Source organism: Protopterus annectens, chromosome 15.part0, assembly GCF_019279795.1.
Source record: "Protopterus annectens isolate FY-2018-M chromosome 15.part0, PAN1.0, whole genome shotgun sequence".
Classification (NCBI taxonomy): Eukaryota; Metazoa; Chordata; order Ceratodontiformes; family Protopteridae; genus Protopterus; species Protopterus annectens.
Window position 1 is genome coordinate 473,188,160 of NC_056749.1, and position 19,070 is coordinate 473,207,229.

The 19,070-nt window shown below is 39.7% G+C and overlaps 1 protein-coding gene across 4 annotated transcripts in view; it reads right to left on the reverse strand.

Annotated features, from left to right (window-relative positions):
- COL4A5 (collagen type IV alpha 5 chain) overlaps positions 1-19,070 on the reverse strand; it is a 3,591,008-nt gene that overhangs the window by 1,925,319 nt on the left and 1,646,619 nt on the right. For all 4 annotated transcript variants that reach the window (XM_044057208.1, XM_044057205.1, XM_044057207.1 and 1 more), the window contains exon 16: positions 8,142-8,201. In XM_044057208.1, coding sequence (XP_043913143.1) covers positions 8,142-8,201 — 60 coding nt within the window. The remainder of the gene's footprint in view (positions 1-8,141; positions 8,202-19,070) is intronic.

Below are 19,070 nucleotides of genomic sequence, written 5' to 3' on the forward strand. Positions count from 1 at the left end.
TTGTCCCGGGTGGCCTATCGGAACAGACTCTTGAGTACAGTGGAACCAAAGCTGGCTTAGTCTTTAGAGGCCAAGTCCAACTTATAATGAGAAATGAAAGTATGGGGAGAAGCCCAAGTAGCTGCAGAACAAATCAAATCAATAGGCAGCCTATCTTGGAAAGCTATGGAAGTGGCTAAAGCTCTAGCTGAATGAGCCCTGGGTTTGGATGGCAACTGTTGATGTCTTGTCTCATACACTAGGGTAATCAACGAAGTAAGCCATCTAGAGAGAGACACTTTAGAAACTGGAAGGCCCATTCTTCCTTCTGCATAAGAAACAAACAGTTGGTCAGATTTCCTGAATTGTGTGGTCCTGTCTAAATAGTACCTAAGTTGGCGATGAACATCTAAACAGTGTAACTTTTGTTCTGACCAATTAGAATAATTTGGGAAGAAAACAGGAAGCTCAATGGTTTGATTCAAATTTGCCAGTGAAGCTACCTTGGGCAAAAAAGACTGGTTAGTACGTAAGGACACCCTATCCTTATGAAAAACAAGATAAGGGGGTCGACAACACAGAGCATGGAGTTCAGAGACTCTTCTAGCTGAAGTGATAGCTACTAAAAAGAGTGTTTTCCAAGAAAGTAACTTTATTGAACATGAATCCGCAGGTTCAAACGGGGAAAGAATTAAGGACGTCAGAACCAAGTTGAGATCCCATTGGGGAGGAGGATCTCTGATGGGTGGTTTGAGGAGAAAAACTCCCTTTAAAAAGGCTTTGCAGAGTTTGTGAGACATAATGGAGGACTCTGAGACTCCAACATGAAAGTTCGAAATTACTGCCAACTGAACTCTAATGGTAGATGGAGACGAACCTGAATGGAAAAGTTCGGCTAGAAAGTCTAGAACTGATTGAATGGAAGCAGTGAAAGGATCTATATTCTTTGACTGTGCCCAATAGGAAAAACGTTTCCACTTGTTATGATAAATCTTCCGAGTGGAAGATTTATGAGAGGCTATCAAGATATCTCTAACTGAGTGAGATATCAGAGGAAGCCTGGCTAAAGTTGGAATTGGAGGAACCATGCTGTGAGGTTCAGAGAAGGAAGGAAGTGGTGCAACTGACCCAACTGATGGGTCAAGAGGTCTGGAACTGGGTCCAGATGCCAAGGTTGCTCCAACAGATAACGGTGGAGAAATGGGAACCAAACCTGTCGAGGCCAGTAAGGGGCAATGAGGATCATGGAAGCTTTCTGAGCGATGGCTTTCTGTATCAGCTGAGATATCAGTGGGAAGGGAGGAAAAGCATACAGAAGTCCCCGGGGCCAAACGTGCACTAGAGCGTCTCTGCTGGGATGGCCTGGTTGGGGAAAGAGGGTGAAAAAATCGTCGCACTTGCTGTTTTGGGGAGTAGCGAAAAGGTCGCAAGGCCGGCCCCACTTTCGAAAAACTTTCTCCAACATTGAATTCTTCAGAGACCACTCGTGAGGCATGAGAATAGCTCTGCTCAATCTGTCTGCAATCACATTGGACTTCCCGGGGATGTGCGTTGCTAACAGAAATCGCTGAGAAGAAATCGCCCATTGCCACAGTCTGCGAGCCTCTCGACATAGGGGGTAAGATCTGGTTCCACCTTGTTTGTTGATGTACCACACTACAGACATGTTGTCTGTCTGAATTGCTATAGTTCCCTTGGGAAGAGAGTCTTGTAAAGCTTGCAACGCTAGAAGCACTGCTCTCATCTCTAGGATGTTTATGTGCAAGTGGCACTCGAATGGTTGCCACATGCCCTGGACTGTCCTGCCCTGGTAATGCCCCCCCCACCCGATCAGGGAGGCGTCCGTTGTCACTGTAGCAACTGGAGGGGGAGGGACGAAAGGTCTTCCTAGGAGGAGCTGGGGAGATGTGATCCACCAAGAGAGGTGATTCTTGCACGACTGAGTTATCCGAATAGGATGGGACATTGGAAGCCTTTCGTAAGACCATTGTGTGAAAAGCATCCATTGTAAAATTCTCATATGGAAGCGAGCTAATGGTAGAAGGGGGATGGCCGCCATAATTCCTAAGACTTTCAGGATCAGTCTGGCTTTGACTTTGTTGCTCTGCAAGACAAGAGAGACCTGCCTGTGTATGTCTGCTATTCTCTGCTCTGTGAGTCTGGCTGACATATTGACTGTATCTAGATTTGTGCCTATGAAGGTAATAATACGACAAGGCGACAAGACAGACTTTTCGTAGTTTATTGAAATACCTAGTGCCTGACATGTATGAAAGGTGTAGTCTCTGGCAAGAAGTAAAATATGCTTGGTGGGGGCTGTAAGGAGCCAATCGTCTAAATAAGGAAACACCTGGAATCCTTGTCGTCTCAGATGAGAGGCTACCACTGCCATGCATTTGGTAAACACTCGGGGGGCTGTAGTGAGACCAAAGGGCAGGGCTCTGAATTGAAAATGACTGGTTCCCAGCCTGAAGCGGAGAAACTTCCTGGAGCGTCGACTCATTCTGATGTGATAGTACGCGTCCTGGAGATCTATCGAGCACATCCAGTTGTCCCGCTCCAAAAGGGGTAGAATGGACTGCAGCGTGACCATCCGGAACTTTGTTTTCTTGACAAAGTTGTTCAAGTTGCTGAGATCCAGAATGGGTCTCCAGTCCCCTGTTTTCTTTGGAACCAAAAAGAATTTGGAGTAGATTCCGGATCCTGTTTGGTCTGCTGGAACTGGTTGAATGGCTCTTTTTGCGAGCAGCTTTGAAATTTCTAAAGCTGCTTGTTCCCTTTGACTGGGTGGAACGTCTGGAAGGGATTTTTTGGATTGCTTCGGAATGAAAAGGAAAGGGATTCTGTAGCCTTCGGAAATGATAGACTGTACCCAATTGTCTCGAGTTAGGGATAGCCAGGCTTCTGGGTACAGTGACAACCTTCCCCCGACTGCCTCCAAAGGTGGACAGTCGGGCAACACCTCAGGGATGCTGAAAGGGCTTGTCGGAAAAGGATTCTCGACTGCCCTGATTCTGCGGGCCCCCTCTGCCTCTAGGATGGCATCTACCATTATTGTTCCCCCCTCTGCCTCTAGAGGGGAATCGACTCTATGAGTCCGGCAAATCTCCTTGAGACTGTTTGCGGAACCACATCTTTCCCCCCCTTCTGGCCTTTGGGGTAAGGTCTAGAAGGAGTAGAAAAACGGACTCCGACGGCAGAGAGAGTTTTGCCATCAGTCTCGCACCTAGTCAGGGTTTCCTTCACTTGAGGACCAAAGAGGGATGATCCATCAAAGGGGGAATTAGTGAAGGACGCCTTGAAAGGGTCCGCAAAGTTACATAGCCGCATCCAGGCATGCCTACGCAGGGCTACACCTGTACCTGCCGCTCTACTTGCTCCATCCGCCGCATATGAAAGGAGGCGCATGGAGGAGTTAGTTATAGAATTAAGGGTTGCCAGCTGAGAGTTCATCCTATCCTGAAAACCCGCAGCTGTTGGGTCCTTCAACATTTCACTCGCTTTCTTGAGCAAAACGCTCTGAAGACGAGTGAAATGACACAGGTAATTCAGCGATCTCATAGAAAAGGTCACTGACGAGAACATCCGCTTCCCATACCTGTCCATCAACCTAGAATCTTTGTTAGGAGGATGAACAGGCACCGAAGGATCAGCTAACTCCTTCTTGGTGGCCGCAGCCACCACCATAGCATCAACAGAGACGCCTTTGGTCAAAAATTCTTTGTCCTTGGGGGCCATTATGAATTTTGATGGTCTCCTGGGGGTGGGTTCCACTGAATCAGGAGCCGCCCAAGTCTTCTTTGCCACCACTTGCATAAGGGGGTCAAAGGGAGGGGACACCCAGGAGGTGGAAGGGCGAGAGCCAAACGCCTCAAGATACACTGATTCATCCTCTGAAGGGTTGAGGGATGGCCAATTCCCCCTCTGTTTTAAGATTTCAAGGATGTCTACAAAGGAGACATCTTCAGAGGGGGAACGAGGGGAACCTTCAGAATCCTCTAAATCAGTGTCAGAGGTGACAGACTCAGGGGAGTCAATGTGCTTCCTCTTGCACTGCCTCTTCCTAGGGGGCTCTCCTACAGGATCAGGAGAGGCCTCGGAAGAGGAGGAGATCCCCACTGGGGAAACTTGAGGAGCTCTCTACGGTTGGGGATGAGAGAGTGAGTAGAAATCACCGGAGGCACCATGGGGGGAAGGGCAGAAGGAGCCGACTGTGGAGTTGAACCTGGTTCTAACACGCTCCTCATGACCGCGAAGGCACCCCTGTTAGGCAGAGCCGGAGGTCTCCATTCCGAAAAACTGAAAACCTCCCCCGGCACAGACAGTGATGGCTCCAAGGCCGATGTCGGAGCCGAACTCACCAGCGCCGAAGCACCGAGAGGGAGAGCGGGGTCGGACAAGGGTCCAATGCCACTCGCCTCCTCGGAGCCGACGAGGGAAGTCCGGCGCCGAGATTCTTCCAAGGAAGACATCGGAGCAGATGACGGAACCGAAGACAAAGGTATCGGTTCCGACGCCACCACAGTCTCAGGTCTGAGCCGCCCCGGCTCCGAACTCAAAAGAGTCAGAGGAGGAACATTTTGAGTGATGGGAATCATTCTCGACTGTTGAGTCGGACTTTGAAGCATCTGGGCAAGTGCCTCGGACTTAAGAAGTCGACTCACTACTCTCTGAAGGTCATGGTCCGATAACCTGGAAGACCTAGAAGAGTGGGATCTATGGCTCCATTCAGACAGCAAAGGAGATGCTGGAGCTGAATGAACGGAGCCGATAGATGGAGAACAGGACCGTTTTCTAGATGTCGGTTCCGACAACTTGATCGGAGCCGACTCAGCTATGTCTTCCTTGGCTCCAGCCGGAGCCGAGGACACCGTAGGGGCTTTTATTCGAGATTCATCAGCTCCGGCCGGAGCCGATGTTCGAATAGCCTTAGGACGTCCAGAAGACGGCTCAGAGGCTGGAGCCGAAGGTCTGGAAGGCTTAGAGGGTTTCCCCGATGATTGAGTCGAGGGACCCTCAGGCTTCAATAAACCCCTTAAAATGAGTTTATTTTTTCACTCCTGCAGGACTCTAGGGCTGAAGCCATGGCAAACAGCACATGAGTCCTGCAGGTGCAAAGGTCCCAGGCAGTACACACAAGAAGTGTGACCGTCTGTCAGAGACATCTTCTGACAGCACGAGTCACACTTCTTAAAGCCTGAGACCTTTGATTCCTTAGACATATCTAAGGGGAAAGTGTAACCACACAACACACACACACACACACACACACACACACACACACACACACACACACACCGATTACACTTAAAATATAATTAAACTAACTTAAATTAAGTTAAAGATAATTATTAATAAAATCCCTACAAAACACAGTCACTCACTACTAGGAAGGGAGGGACTGGGCCTAAGACCCGAGGGAAAATTTCTATAGATTTTTGGAAAAAGGGGGTGGAAATTAACAGGGAATGGATAGACTACTTTACAATAACTCTATATAAAAAACTAACTTAAAATAAGGGGAAAAAGGCTAAGAAAACTAGTTTCTATACCAAAACTAACCTGAGCCGGTAAGAACGCACCTCGATCACTGTAGCGGCAAACGAGATCTGAGGAGTTAGTGCCTAGCATTATGGGATATAGGGGAGCCTCGAGCCGGTGGAACTAGCTCCCAAACTTTTAGAGTGGCCGAGTCGGAGCTGAGGATCGGCTCCAAACCCATCCAGCAAGAATGAAGGCGAGATTGACAACGTAACATCTACATTTTTAAACAGGTATTTTAGTTTTTATTCAGTTGATATAAAGAAGGTTGGGCTCAAAACACAACAAAACCTGCTTTGGTTAAGTAGCCTGTGACAAAATAGTTTCTTAACAACAGCAGAACTTTGCTAGGAACTTCTTTACAAAAGAACATTATCCATTAATAATTGGCTATTTATTTTTGAGGGCTTATGGTGAATACAGTACTTAGTACATTAGTTCAGCTTTAAACAAACTGGTGGTGGGTATAACAGTTAAGGTATTTATCTCACAGACACAAAGTACAGGATTTAATTCCCACTTTTGAAAGGGAAATTGAATGGGCTTAAAATGTCCCACAAGGACAACTTGACTATGAACCTATGAACTTAAAAATGCAACAATAGCTTACTTTACAAAACAGTTCATGCAGGAGGCATTCTTCATATAACTTACAGGCTTTACAACAGCAACCATGTAACCCAATTCTACCTGCAGGCTGTAAGTGATGGTCAAAAATATATTACCATATGTAGAGTTTTTTTGTGTCACAATAAAACCAGAAAATCAGAGTCTTACTTACAGAATTTTAAAACACAAATCTTACTTGCAAGGCTTCCTCCAGTGCCTCTTCTGGAAGAAATCTCTTTCAGACACCCAGTCAAATCTTTGTACAACTCCTACAATATAAAACTTTAAGCAAAGAAAATACTCCCAACTTTAGCCCCAGAAACAAATCATTCTTTATCCATCTGTTTGCTTTCACATAGGATATAGTTTCCTTCAAACTCTGTTATGGAACTCAGCTCATACATACAAATCTACTGACTATGAGCACCTTGTTCATTATCTTTCCATTGTACTAATTAAACAGAACTCACCCTATTTTATGACAAAACAAGCCAAGTACATTTAAGCATTTCAGGATTAATAAAGCTGCACATGTACAGTCCTGTCACTGTACACACATATACATTAGCAAAACAGGGACATGAAATTCTTTTTGATTTCTTGGTTTACAGTAGTATGTTCTACATTAACCATTATATACAGTTTGTCTCTTCACTTCAGAATTTCTTATAAAAATAATAATATTTTTAAAAAACTGATCTGAAAAAGTTGAGAACAGGGAAATAAGTTCATAAAGTTAGCAGTGAGTGTTAGAAAGACATGCAAATTCTGCTAACTAATGAAAGTCATGCAGGAAACACATTTAATGGTCTGGAAGTGGTCAATGTAGGAAGGGTAGATATTTACAATTATTAGAGAGAGGTGGCTAAACAATAGCTGGGCTAAGTCTGGCATTGATCATTTTGAACATAGGAATATTATGAGAAACATAACGTTTAGGAAGGATGGGAATAGGATGAGGAGGAGGAGGAATGGGATGGGCTAGCTTGTGTGAGGAAGGGAGGGAATTAGTACTGGGAAACTGTCTATTTGCTAAGAGTATCATGACAGCAGTAAAACTGAAGTACTAGAAGTGATACTGTTAGATCACAGAGGTCAGATTGGGGTGGTTAGTAATCTAGTTATAATCAGACAGAGGGGAGGAAGATGATATTATGATTAAAGAGTCCATAAATCACTGGGGCACAATGAAATGCCATTTAATACTACACTGTATATTGACTACTGATTTAGGACAATTCTAATATTACTTGTTTTTTTATTGTTATCATTACTCTGTATTTATTTTTCAAAACTAAAAACAAATACATAGAATTTATTGTCCATTACTGTGTCTTCTCATGTGTGCTTATTCATAGCTACTAATGAATTAAAGCAGTACAGCTCCATGATCCATACCTCTCAACTTTCCAGATTTTTGCATCATATTTTTGGTCTGTTCCACATAAAAGTTGTGCTTTTCTGGTAAAACACTGAGAACTGAAGTCACTCCATAATAAATTACATTTGAGTTACAGATTTCATATCCTTCAAAAAAATGCATGCTAACACAAATCCTGTTATTCTAGCAACTTTCCAAGTTTATAAGACCAATATTTAAAATCTGTCCCTATTTTTTAGGCTTTTGTCCCCCCATTATTTAGGCTTTGTTCAGACTTCTTGCACTAAGAGGTTGAGAGGTATGTACAGCTCTCTGTTACAGCACAACCTTGAAACTGGTTAAGCTCTGACTGGCTGTATAAATATACATATATTTGGTACATTGTTTTGTCAAATTCTGGCAGATGTGCTAAGATCCAGTGATTCAATAACTTCAACAACTCATCATTTTAAAACCCTAGTGCATCAATGAAAGAAGAAATGCATGTTCTATTCTTTGTCGTGTTTTAATGGTTGCCATATTGGCCAAGTATGAGAATTCTGCAGAATCTGAACTCATTGTGGAGCAATGTCGTACGAAAAGAACTGAACAGACAAACATTAGTTCATAGTTTTGTTTAATTTATACTTACTCTTTTTCCTGGTTCACCTGGTTCACCTTTTTCACCCCTGAAACCACCACCAGGGGGGCCCTAAACATCAAATAAAAAAGTGTTAACATGAGGAACATGGAAAGCTTCATACACCTACTAGCAAGTGAAGCACTTTGTTCTGCTGAACAGAACCATTTTTATACAATCAGCTGCTGAGCCATTTGAAAATGTTGTCAAAGTTTACAGTAAGCTATATATACAGTTCAAGAAGCTCTACATAAGCTGATCTGTACACTATTAAATGTAGTGAAATCAATCAGTAGTCCATTTAATGAAGAATGCAACTTTGTATCTGGCATGGACTTAAAAAAATATAACTTAAGAAATGAGACAAGGTGTGAATGAGAATTTCATGCTAAAACGTCATAAACCCCACTCCATAAAGTTCACTTACACTAAAATTTATTTATAACACCTTTCTGTCTACGGAAGCAAATGTTGAAACCAGAGAGAAACATCTTGCTCTGATGTTGCCTACAGTCAACAGCCAAATTAAGAAGAAGCCCCCCCCCCACACACACACACACAGACACTGGCACTGTAAAATGCAGCATGTTATAATCCACTCAACTCAAACAATGAAAGAAGAAAAATATGTTAATATAAAAGGGTAGAAAGCCAAGTGATGAGAGAGGTGAAAGAATAAGACTGACTTAATAAATACTTTAAACAGGTCTTACTAGAGATAAATTGTCATGCAGTTCTAAACCTAATTCAAAGACAACATTTTCTCTGAGACAACTACACAACAAGCTTCAAGCAGATCTGCTAAAACAACTGATGTATGTGTTATGTACTTTTTTAGCTTTTACAACACAAACTTTAAATGATGGCCAAAGCAGAATTCCTTTTCATCAAGAAACAATATATACACCATAGGGTCCAGACAGAAACATTGGGAAGAACTCTCAGCAGAAGTAACACAAACTGGGGAATGGACAAATTTAAACATGCTACAGCTACAAACATATGCCCGCTGAAAGTGGACCTGAGAGCTTCAATAGTGCCTTGCCATATTTTCTGCATAAAATAAATAATACACTTGTTCAACATATTTTCTCACCCTTATCTCCTCACGGCTGACCATCAGCTGCTACCAGCTACTTTCCTCATTCACTGGGCCTACCAGAAACTTCCATAGCCTCTTCCAGGCTTTACCTGATCCACATCTGGGGCTGATAAGATGATTGTGGAGATTGCTACTGCAGCATCATACTGCTGCTGGCAATTGTGCTCTAGCCCCTCCCACCTCATGGCAGCCTTTCTGGAGGTGAATGCTTGTTAACATGCTTGAGCAACCTCCCAACTCAGTAGTATACTGCTTCTAGCGCAGAGCTCACAAACTCTTACTGCAGCTATTGCTGTGATCCTAAGCAGCCTCTCTATCCACCCCCAAGATGGGTTAGCCAGCATCAGCTGCTCAGTCTCATGCTCCCCCAGCTGATTCCTCCAGTTCCTTCTCAATGCTGCTAGTCGAAGAGAGGTCATCTGCAGTGCAGGCAGAGTTTTACCCCTCAGCATAATGGAGTTTGTACCATTTATTCAATGTTTTTTTGCAAACACTGGATCAGGCTGGTTACAATAATACTTCAGGTAGCTCCATACCTCTTCAAAAATCTCAAGTCAGTGCATAGCTAGTAAACAGGTGGTACTCCCACAGCTGTTTCCTTTACCACTGGATTTTCAAAGCTGATGGAAGTATGTGTGTAAAGGACAGACAGACCCCTCTTTCCTGGTCTGTTTCAAACATTTTTGACTTTAGATTCACAGTGCTCTGTGGCAAAAATGCCTACCTAACCATTATGAGCATTTCACAAATCTACTGTAAAAGAAACACAGATCCCAGAATAGGTACAGTAAGCAATTACTGAAAGTTTCTTCCACCTAAGATGCCTAATCAGGAATGCAGCCTCTCCACATAGCCTGCATTTTCATACCTGAAAGGTTTATGTCATTCATTTGATCTAGGTAAACATGCTACACTTATTCTTTAAGGTGTTCTTTCTGTGTTACCCTCACAAACGCCTGGCTGGTCGCTGATGTATTCGCTCTAGGTTTATAATATTAACTTGCATACTGCAGGAATATTTGTTTTTGATACTGCTTGTTATAGTCTGCAGCTGTTATAGAGCTTTTGATTAGTTTTTGTGTCTCCAGAAGTGATTTTGAATATCTCCTGGCGACATTGCTCTCTTTTATATGGTTGTATATAGCTTTTACTGTTTATCTGATTAGTTTTTTGTGTCTCCTGAATTGATTAGAATATCTCCTGGCGACATTGCTTTCTTTTCACATGGTTGTATATAACTTTTACTGTTTATTGATAGAACAAGTTGATCACTCGTTTGCAAAGTAGGCCTGCTGAGTTCAGATGTGTTTTACTCATATTAATAGAGTCTATAGCACCAGGATATTGTATTATTGTCTGCTTTACTGACTGTATTGTGCTTATGTTTCTTTCTTTTACCTGCTTACTACTTCTTTTAGGTAATAAGGTGTTGTTACTATTATTTTGTTACTAACTCTACTCATCTCTACCTCCTACCTCCAGCTTTTGCCCTGTATTTTTCCCTTGGGACCTCGCCTGGGTGGATACATACTCTCAACTAAAGTTACCTACTCTATCCACACTTTTGCGTAGGAAATATACTGCTCTGCTGCCTCAATCCCCATTTTGGAAATTGGAACAGAGTCTCCCAGTGGAAACTGAGAAAGTATGTGCATCTGTTGCTACTTGGGCTTCTACATCTTTTAACTCCTGCTTGTTAGTTTTTGTAAGCTATCTCCCTGCCAGGACAGCCAGCAGCCTAAACCCTTCTTATTTCTCCCTCTCCATTCTCTCTCCCATCTTTATCTGAGTTTTCCAGCTCTTCCTTATTCCATCCTATTCAGTCCCAAGTCCTTCCTAGTGGGCCTAGTACATTTCTGCATTTGGCCACTAGTGGGCGTCCCCTCCTCATTGTCATTACTTTTCTTCACTCTTTTCTTGCTTTTTCTCTGCATTTACTTGCACTCCCCACTTTCTCACCCATACTTTTGCCCACTTTACCTATTAAATATTGAACCCTTCTTACCCTGCTACAACTTACTCTCCTGTAACCTATGCTCCACTGACTGATTGGCTCTCGATCCTCTCCTGGTGTCTAATGCCCCACCTCATTATCTAATACACCCCCACCCTCTCCTGCAAACAACCCTCCCCTCATTACCACTACCTCCTCACTCTCATCTTCTCACTGTCTATCTTCCACCTCATCCACTACTCTAACCCCCTCTTCACCCGTATCTTCCTCAAATTCTCTCTCTCCCCACTCTTCTCTATTCTCATTTAAACCTATACCCACTTCCACTATAAAGAAACTCCTTCAGAAACTGAAGCCAGGTACCAACGCTCCTGACAACATACCCTCTTACTTCCTAAGTATAGCCGCAGAAGCAATTGCCTATCCCATTAGCATTCTAATCAACCGCTCCATCCATGAATGCACAGTGCCCTTACTGTGGAAGCAAGCCTTTATCATCCCCCTCCATAAAGGAGGCAACAATTGCAACGTCAACAACTTCCGTCCTATTGCTATCCTGTCCCCCATATCTAAACTTCTGGAAAAGTGTATCCAGCTTCAACTCTTACCACATCTCTTAGATAACAACCTTTTAACCCCTACACAACACGGATTCAGGCCAAATCATAGCACTATGACAGCCCTCCTGTCCTTTCTTGAGACTGTTAATAGAGCACGTGATTCCTGCCACATTGTCTCTACCTTACTACTTGACATCTCCAAGGCTTTCGATACTATCTCACACAGCCTGCTCTTATCCATACTGTCAGAACTTAACCTCTCTCCCTCCTCCATAAATTGGTTCTCCAGTTATTTATCAAATAGATACCAAGCTGTAATATGGAAGAAGGCCACTTCCTCTTTCCTTAGTACCCCCACTGGAGTTCCCCAAGGATCTATTCTTGGTCCCCTCCTCTTTAATATATTTATAAACAATTTCCACAAATCCATTCCATTTGCAAACATCATCCAATATGCAGATGATTCTACCATTATCTGCTCTGCCACCTCTTCCTCTCTGCTCCAAAAACTCACTCAGGAAGCTTTCTCAATTACTGAGCATTGGATGAAAATAAGTCACTTAGCACTCAATGCCTCCAAAACAAAACTAATGGTATTTACCCCCTCCAAATCCACTTCCTTCGATATAAACTCTTTCTCAATTACCAGCCAAAATAACTCACCCTTGGAACTGGTATCTGAAACTAAGCTACTAGGTGTTCAAATTGACAACCGGCTTAATTTCCACTCCCATCTACAACTAAATATTAAAAAAACTCATCAAAAACTAGGTATGCTCTACCATCAGAATCAGTATCTTACTAGCTCCTCCAAAATCACTCTCGCTTCCTCCTTTCTCATCCCCTCTCTTCTCTATGGGGCTCCATTACTGACTAATCTTCAGACCTCTCTAAAAAAACAGCTTTCCTCCTGCTATAACAAAATTGCCAAATTCGCTAATAGCCACAGGTCCTCCACCCACCACTGTTCCTCTCTCCAAAAACTAAATTGGCTCGAACTATCTAATCATCTCATCTATATACAGCTGACTTTAGCTCATAAGCTCATTCTCAACCCCTCTCTTTGTCCCTCCCTGTCTTCTGCCTTCAAAATGCACCTACCAAATAGAGTCTTAAGGTCCAACAATCAAAACCTACTAGAAGTTCATAAACCATCTTATCCCCCAGGTAAACACTTACTATCCTTTAACCTTTCCCGTCTCTGGAACTCACTCCCACCATCCATTCGTACCACCTCTAACCACTACATGTTCAAAAAGTCTCTTCATACACATCTAAGGTCCCAATGGGATTGTTCTTGCTCTCACCCCTCATAAATATATGACATCTTAACCTCCTTTATGCTTATGATACTTAACTTTACCTAACAAAGCTTGTGTTCCTTCAGAATAACTACTCTGTAATGTAATGTTATGTTCCTTCTGAATAACTACTCTGTTATGTAAATCACGTTACTGTCTCATCTCATTTACTTCACATTAATCCTCATTGATTGTATTGTTTTGAATGCTTCTTGAATTTTTGAGCTTAAATGTTTTATCTACTACTTTGTATAATTATTATTAGCAATCTTGTGTATGTACCTAATTTTTGTCTGTGCTGGAGCTTTTCTCCCCAGGACTCCATTGAAAACGGGTTATTTTTGGCCCAATGGACTATCCTGGTAAACCAACTGCAAATAAATAAATAATTCTTTCTGACACCCACAAGCTTTGTGACAAAGATTTCGGAGCTCTATGCTCAATATGAAGTACTTTGTTTTATTTTCAGTTTGCAAGTCTGTGGACAAGACCACAACAACATTTTTTCCATCACAGTTTAGTTTATTACTGTTATTATTATAATTATTTATTTATAATTATTATTAGTTTTTTATTATTAGTTCTTATTATATTATTTATAATTATTATTAGTTTTTTACTGGGCAAGATCAAACAGATGGCAACAACAACAGCACCAAAGAAAAGTTGAAAAAGCACCACAGCAGGATTCACAAAACACGATTTATTGTGGAAAATCTCGCTCTCTCTGACATCTCGGCCTTAGCCTTCCAGGAGTATAGTACAAATGAAAGAACCCTATCCTTATATACAGAATCAATCAAATAATTAAGACAATCAAACAATCAAATCATTAAAAAATTCTATCTACATAAGCAGCATTTTCCAATTAAAATCCTCATTTAACCCATTTGGGTATAAAGTTTTAAACTTCAATATATAAACTGTTTCTTTATACAATAACATCTGTTTAATTTTTAACAAATCAAAATTATTATCAAATACTTGTTCTAAAATTGATGCTTGTAACAACTTTTCATCACTGTTATGCATTTCATAAAAATGTCGAGCAACAGGACTTTCAGTTTTAACATTAATTATGTCCCTAATATGTTCAAGGAGTCTCACTTTAAAAGCTCTCTTGGTTTCCCCTATATAAAATTTATGACAGGGGCATTTTAAGGCATAAATAACCCTCTCTGTGTTACAACTAAAATAATTATTTACCCTGAAGGGCATGTCATTAATACACTCAAAGCTGTAAGTTACAAAACTGCATGCCTTGCAATTACCACACTGATAGGTCCCTTTATGTCTAATATTTTTTGTCACTATTTCTATAGGGAAACTAAACCTGCTTCGTACTAAAAAATCTTTAATGTTCGTTCCCCTTCTATATGAAAATTTTAAATTAGCATTTAACCATGGTTTAACATTGTCCAGGGTACTAAAACATTTCCAAAACATAGAAACAATTTTGATTAATTCCGGTGTATAGCATCCATAAGTAGTAACAAAGTACATAGCCTCAAGTTGTGTTTTATTTTGTGTTATAAAAGGAACAAATTTCCTCCCCTGTAATCCATTCTTTTTATTCTTACTATAAGAATCCTCACATAGTTTATTGAAACTTTCATCCAGAATAGATCTATTGTACCCTCTTGACAAAAAAGAGTTATACAGAAAGTCTAATTCTTTTCTAAATATTATTGTTTCATTACATAATCTGTATATCCTTAACATTTCTCCATAAGGTAGAGAATGTTTAGTATGTGGGACATGTCCACTACTACCATGTACATATAACGTAGGACCTTCAAATTTCCTATTTACTGAAGTTACTAATTTATAACCACTGGAGATGTCAAGAATCACATCTAAAAATGGTATACGGGTACCAATAATTAAACCATCAAAGTCCAAAGAGAACCTATTGGACTTCAAATCTGAAATAAATTGTATGGCTAAAGACTGGCCCCCTTCCACCAAAAAAATTAAATCATCTACATATCTATAATATCTAATGACATGTTGCTGAAAAAAATTATGTTTATAAATATATTCCAACTCAAAAAATCCCATTGCCAAATTAGCATACATGGGGGCAAAAGAAGCCCCCATGGCTGTTCCTCTTTTCTGATGATAAAGAATATGATTAAATTCAAAAAAATTATTGGTTAAAGAAAAATACAATAACTCAATAATGAACTCTGAAACAGGAGACTCGCCCAAAAACAATCTCAACGCCTCCACTCCAAATTCGTGACTAATATTTGTATATAGACTTTTGACGTCCACTGTCAGCCAGTACATATTTTTATTCCATTTAATGTTGTTAATTTTGTTCAAAAAGTCAAATACATCTGTTAAAAAAGATGGTAATTTTTTAACATATGCTGACAAATAGTCATGTAAAAATATACCTACATTTCGCAAAAAATATTTGCGACCTGACACTATAGGACGGCCAGAGGGTTTAATATAATTTTTATGGATTTTGGGCAGGCAGTAAAAATATGCCATGCCACAACCTTCTGTCTGAAATTTGTTCTTAACATCCTTCATCTCAAAATACCCTAATCTAAAGCCCTTTTGTATCAACTCTTTATACTGTAGTATAGCTGTATGATATTTCTCTATCTCACATGTTTCATATATATTATTGTCATTAAGATGATGCATGCACATATCAAAATAATCATTAGTATTTAGAACAACTAATTTGTTGCCCTTGTCGGCAGGTTTAAAAACAATATTATTGTTTTTACTCAAATCCATTAAAATCTTCCACTCTCGACAAGACATATTATATTCAATATTATTCTTATTTGACATAAATTCTTCATAACCTATTTCTAGAGAATGATTCACCATTCTAATGAAGTTAGACACTTCAGAATTCATGACTCTAGGAATAAAATTACTTTTTGAGGGTACCTTCTCAGTATTAAGTTTAACATAGGCATTGGCTTGTTCATCAGATATGCAAGAATAAAAACTCTCCTCAAAACTCGACATATTAGAGTCTGAAACATCATTTTGACTTTCAGTATTTAAACTAAAAAAGTATTTTAAATACAGTTTCCGACTAAATCTATACACATCCAGTTGCATATTATGTAGTCTAGAGACGACTGTAGGAATGAATTTCAGTCCCAAATTTAACACTGAGAGTTCATTGTTATTAAATTCATAATTTGACAAATTTACAACATAACTGTCCAAAATATTAAATGCCACACTACCATCTGCCTCTTTTGTAACCTCCTCGTCTGGTCGAATCTGATGTAGTGTATTCAGTATATTCCCTTTGGCGTTTCTGCCATGAATTGTCTCTCTGTGTTTGCGGATTTTCTGCACGAAAATTCTGTCGTAGATGCTCTGGATGTTCAGCCTGTGGAAGATGTGGAAAATCCGAATCAACCCCATCATCTTCAAAAGATGTGTAGCCATTTTCTGACGCTGACGCCGATGAATTCAAAGAACGTGTCCTGTCCGCTTCCTGTTGAAACCTCACGTGTTTACGCCCCCTATTTCGATTGGTTCTGGACACAAATGCTCTATTTAATTCATAGTCTCGTAGATCTCTTATCAACTTGCCTTTTTTTCTTTCAATTAGTGTTAGTTCATAATCTTTCAATTTATCATTCATCTGTATTAAGAACTCATCCAGAAAAGATGTAGAAACACATTTAGATATGTCGCTACACATTTTTTTAATGTCAATACACAGTTCTTTTTGTTTTAAACGATCCCGTTCTATCAGAATATGCAACCATTCTGTAGTACAATTATGAGCTGCAGATACCCATCTTTTATGGAACACAATATCCGAATCTTTAGAGAGGTCGAAGGGTGTGGTAGGATCTTTAAATACCCTTAACCCTCTCGGTGTTATCTCAGTGTCTATGTATCTTTGTAGACCGCAAATGTTAAAGAAAGTGGCAGTTTCTTTAATCATTTTTTTCTCTAGATTTTCTATTAACAGCTTGCGTTCTACATTATCCGGCAAGAGATTCTTTCTGCCCACACTGCAAAAGGGATTCGGGAAGCGTTTATTACGGTCATCTTCCCATTTATCCCATAACGTACTACTTTTATCCAAACCGGTTCTATTCATTAGCTGCCGCTCACCTCTGTCCGTGACATTACTGACAAAATTGTCTATTGAAAGCTGACTGCCATCCATGGTGTCACGTAACACCCGTGGAAACTGTGCTAGCGAATCCATAGACATGAACCAATAGCAACAACAACAGCACCAAAGAAAAGTTGAAAAAGCACCACAGCAGGATTCACAAAACACGATTTATTGTGGAAAATCTCGCTCTCTCTGACGTCTCGGCCTTAGCCTTCCAGGAGTATAGTACAAATGAAAGAACCCTATCCTTATATACAGAATCAATCAAATAATTAAGACAATCAAACAATCAAATCATTAAAAAATTCTATCTACATAAGCAGCATTTTCCAATTAAAATCCTCATTTAACCCATTTGGGTATAAAGTTTTAAACTTCAATATATAAACTGTTTCTTTATACAATAACATCTGTTTAATTTTTAACAAATCAAAATTATTATCAAATACTTGTTCTAAAATTGATGCTTGTAACAACTTTTCATCACTGTTATGCATTTCATAAAATGTCGAGCAACAGGACTTTCAGTTTTAACATTAATTATGTCCCTAATATGTTCAAGGAGTCTCACTTTAAAAGCTCTCTTGGTTTCCCCTATATAAAATTTATGACAGGGGCATTTTAAGGCATAAATAACCCTCTCTGTGTTACAACTAAAATAATTATTTACCCTGAAGGGCATGTCATTAATACACTCAAAGCTGTAAGTTACAAAACTGCATGCCTTGCAATTACCACACTGATAGGTCCCTTTATGTCTAATATTTTTGTCACTATTTCTATAGGGAAACTAAACCTGCTTCGTACTAAAAATCTTTAATGTTCGCTCCTTCTATATGAAAATTTTAAATTAGCATTTAACCATGGTTTAACATTGTCCAGGGTACTAAAACATTTCCAAAACATAGAAACAATTTTGATTAATTCGATTGTATAGCATCCATAAGTAGTAACAAAGTACATAGCCTCAAGTTGTGTTTTATTTTGTGTTATAAAAGGAACAAATTTCCTCCCCTGTAATCCATTCTTTTTATTCTTACTATAAGAATCCTCACATAGTTTATTGAAACTTTCATCCAGAATAGATCTATTGTACCCTCTTGACAAAAAGAGTTATACAGAAAGTCTAATTCTTTTCTAAATATTATTGTTTCATTACATAATCTGTATATCCTTAACATTTCTCCATAAGGTAGAGAATGTTTAGTATGTGGGACATGTCCACTACTACCATGTACATATAACGTAGGACCTTCAAATTTCCTATTTACTGAAGTTACTAATTTATAACCACTGGAGATGTCAAGAATCACATCTAAAATGGTATAATGGTACCAATAATTAAACCATCAAAGTCCAAAGAGAACCTATTGGACTTCAAATCTGAAATAAATTGTATGGCTAAAGACTGGCCCCCTTCCACCAAAAAAATTAAATCATCTACATATCTATAATATCTAATGACATGTTGCTGAAAAAAATTATGTTTATAAATATATTCCAACTCAAAAAATCCCATTACCAAATTAGCATACATGGGGGCAAAAGAAGCCCCATGGCTGTTCCTCTTTCTGATGATAAAGAATATGATTAAATTCAAAAAAATTATTGGTTAAAGAAAAATACAATAACTCAATAATGAACTCTGAAACAGGAGACTCGCCCAAAAACAATCTCAACGCCTCCACTCCAAATTCGTGACTAATATTTGTATATAGACTTTTGACGTCCACTGTCAGCCAGTACATATTTTTATTCCATTTAATGTTGTTAATTTTGTTCAAAAAGTCAAATACATCTGTTAAAAAAGATGGTAATTTTTTAACATATGCTGACAAATAGTCATGTAAAAATATACCTACATTTCGCAAAAAATATTTGCGACCTGACACTATAGGACGGCC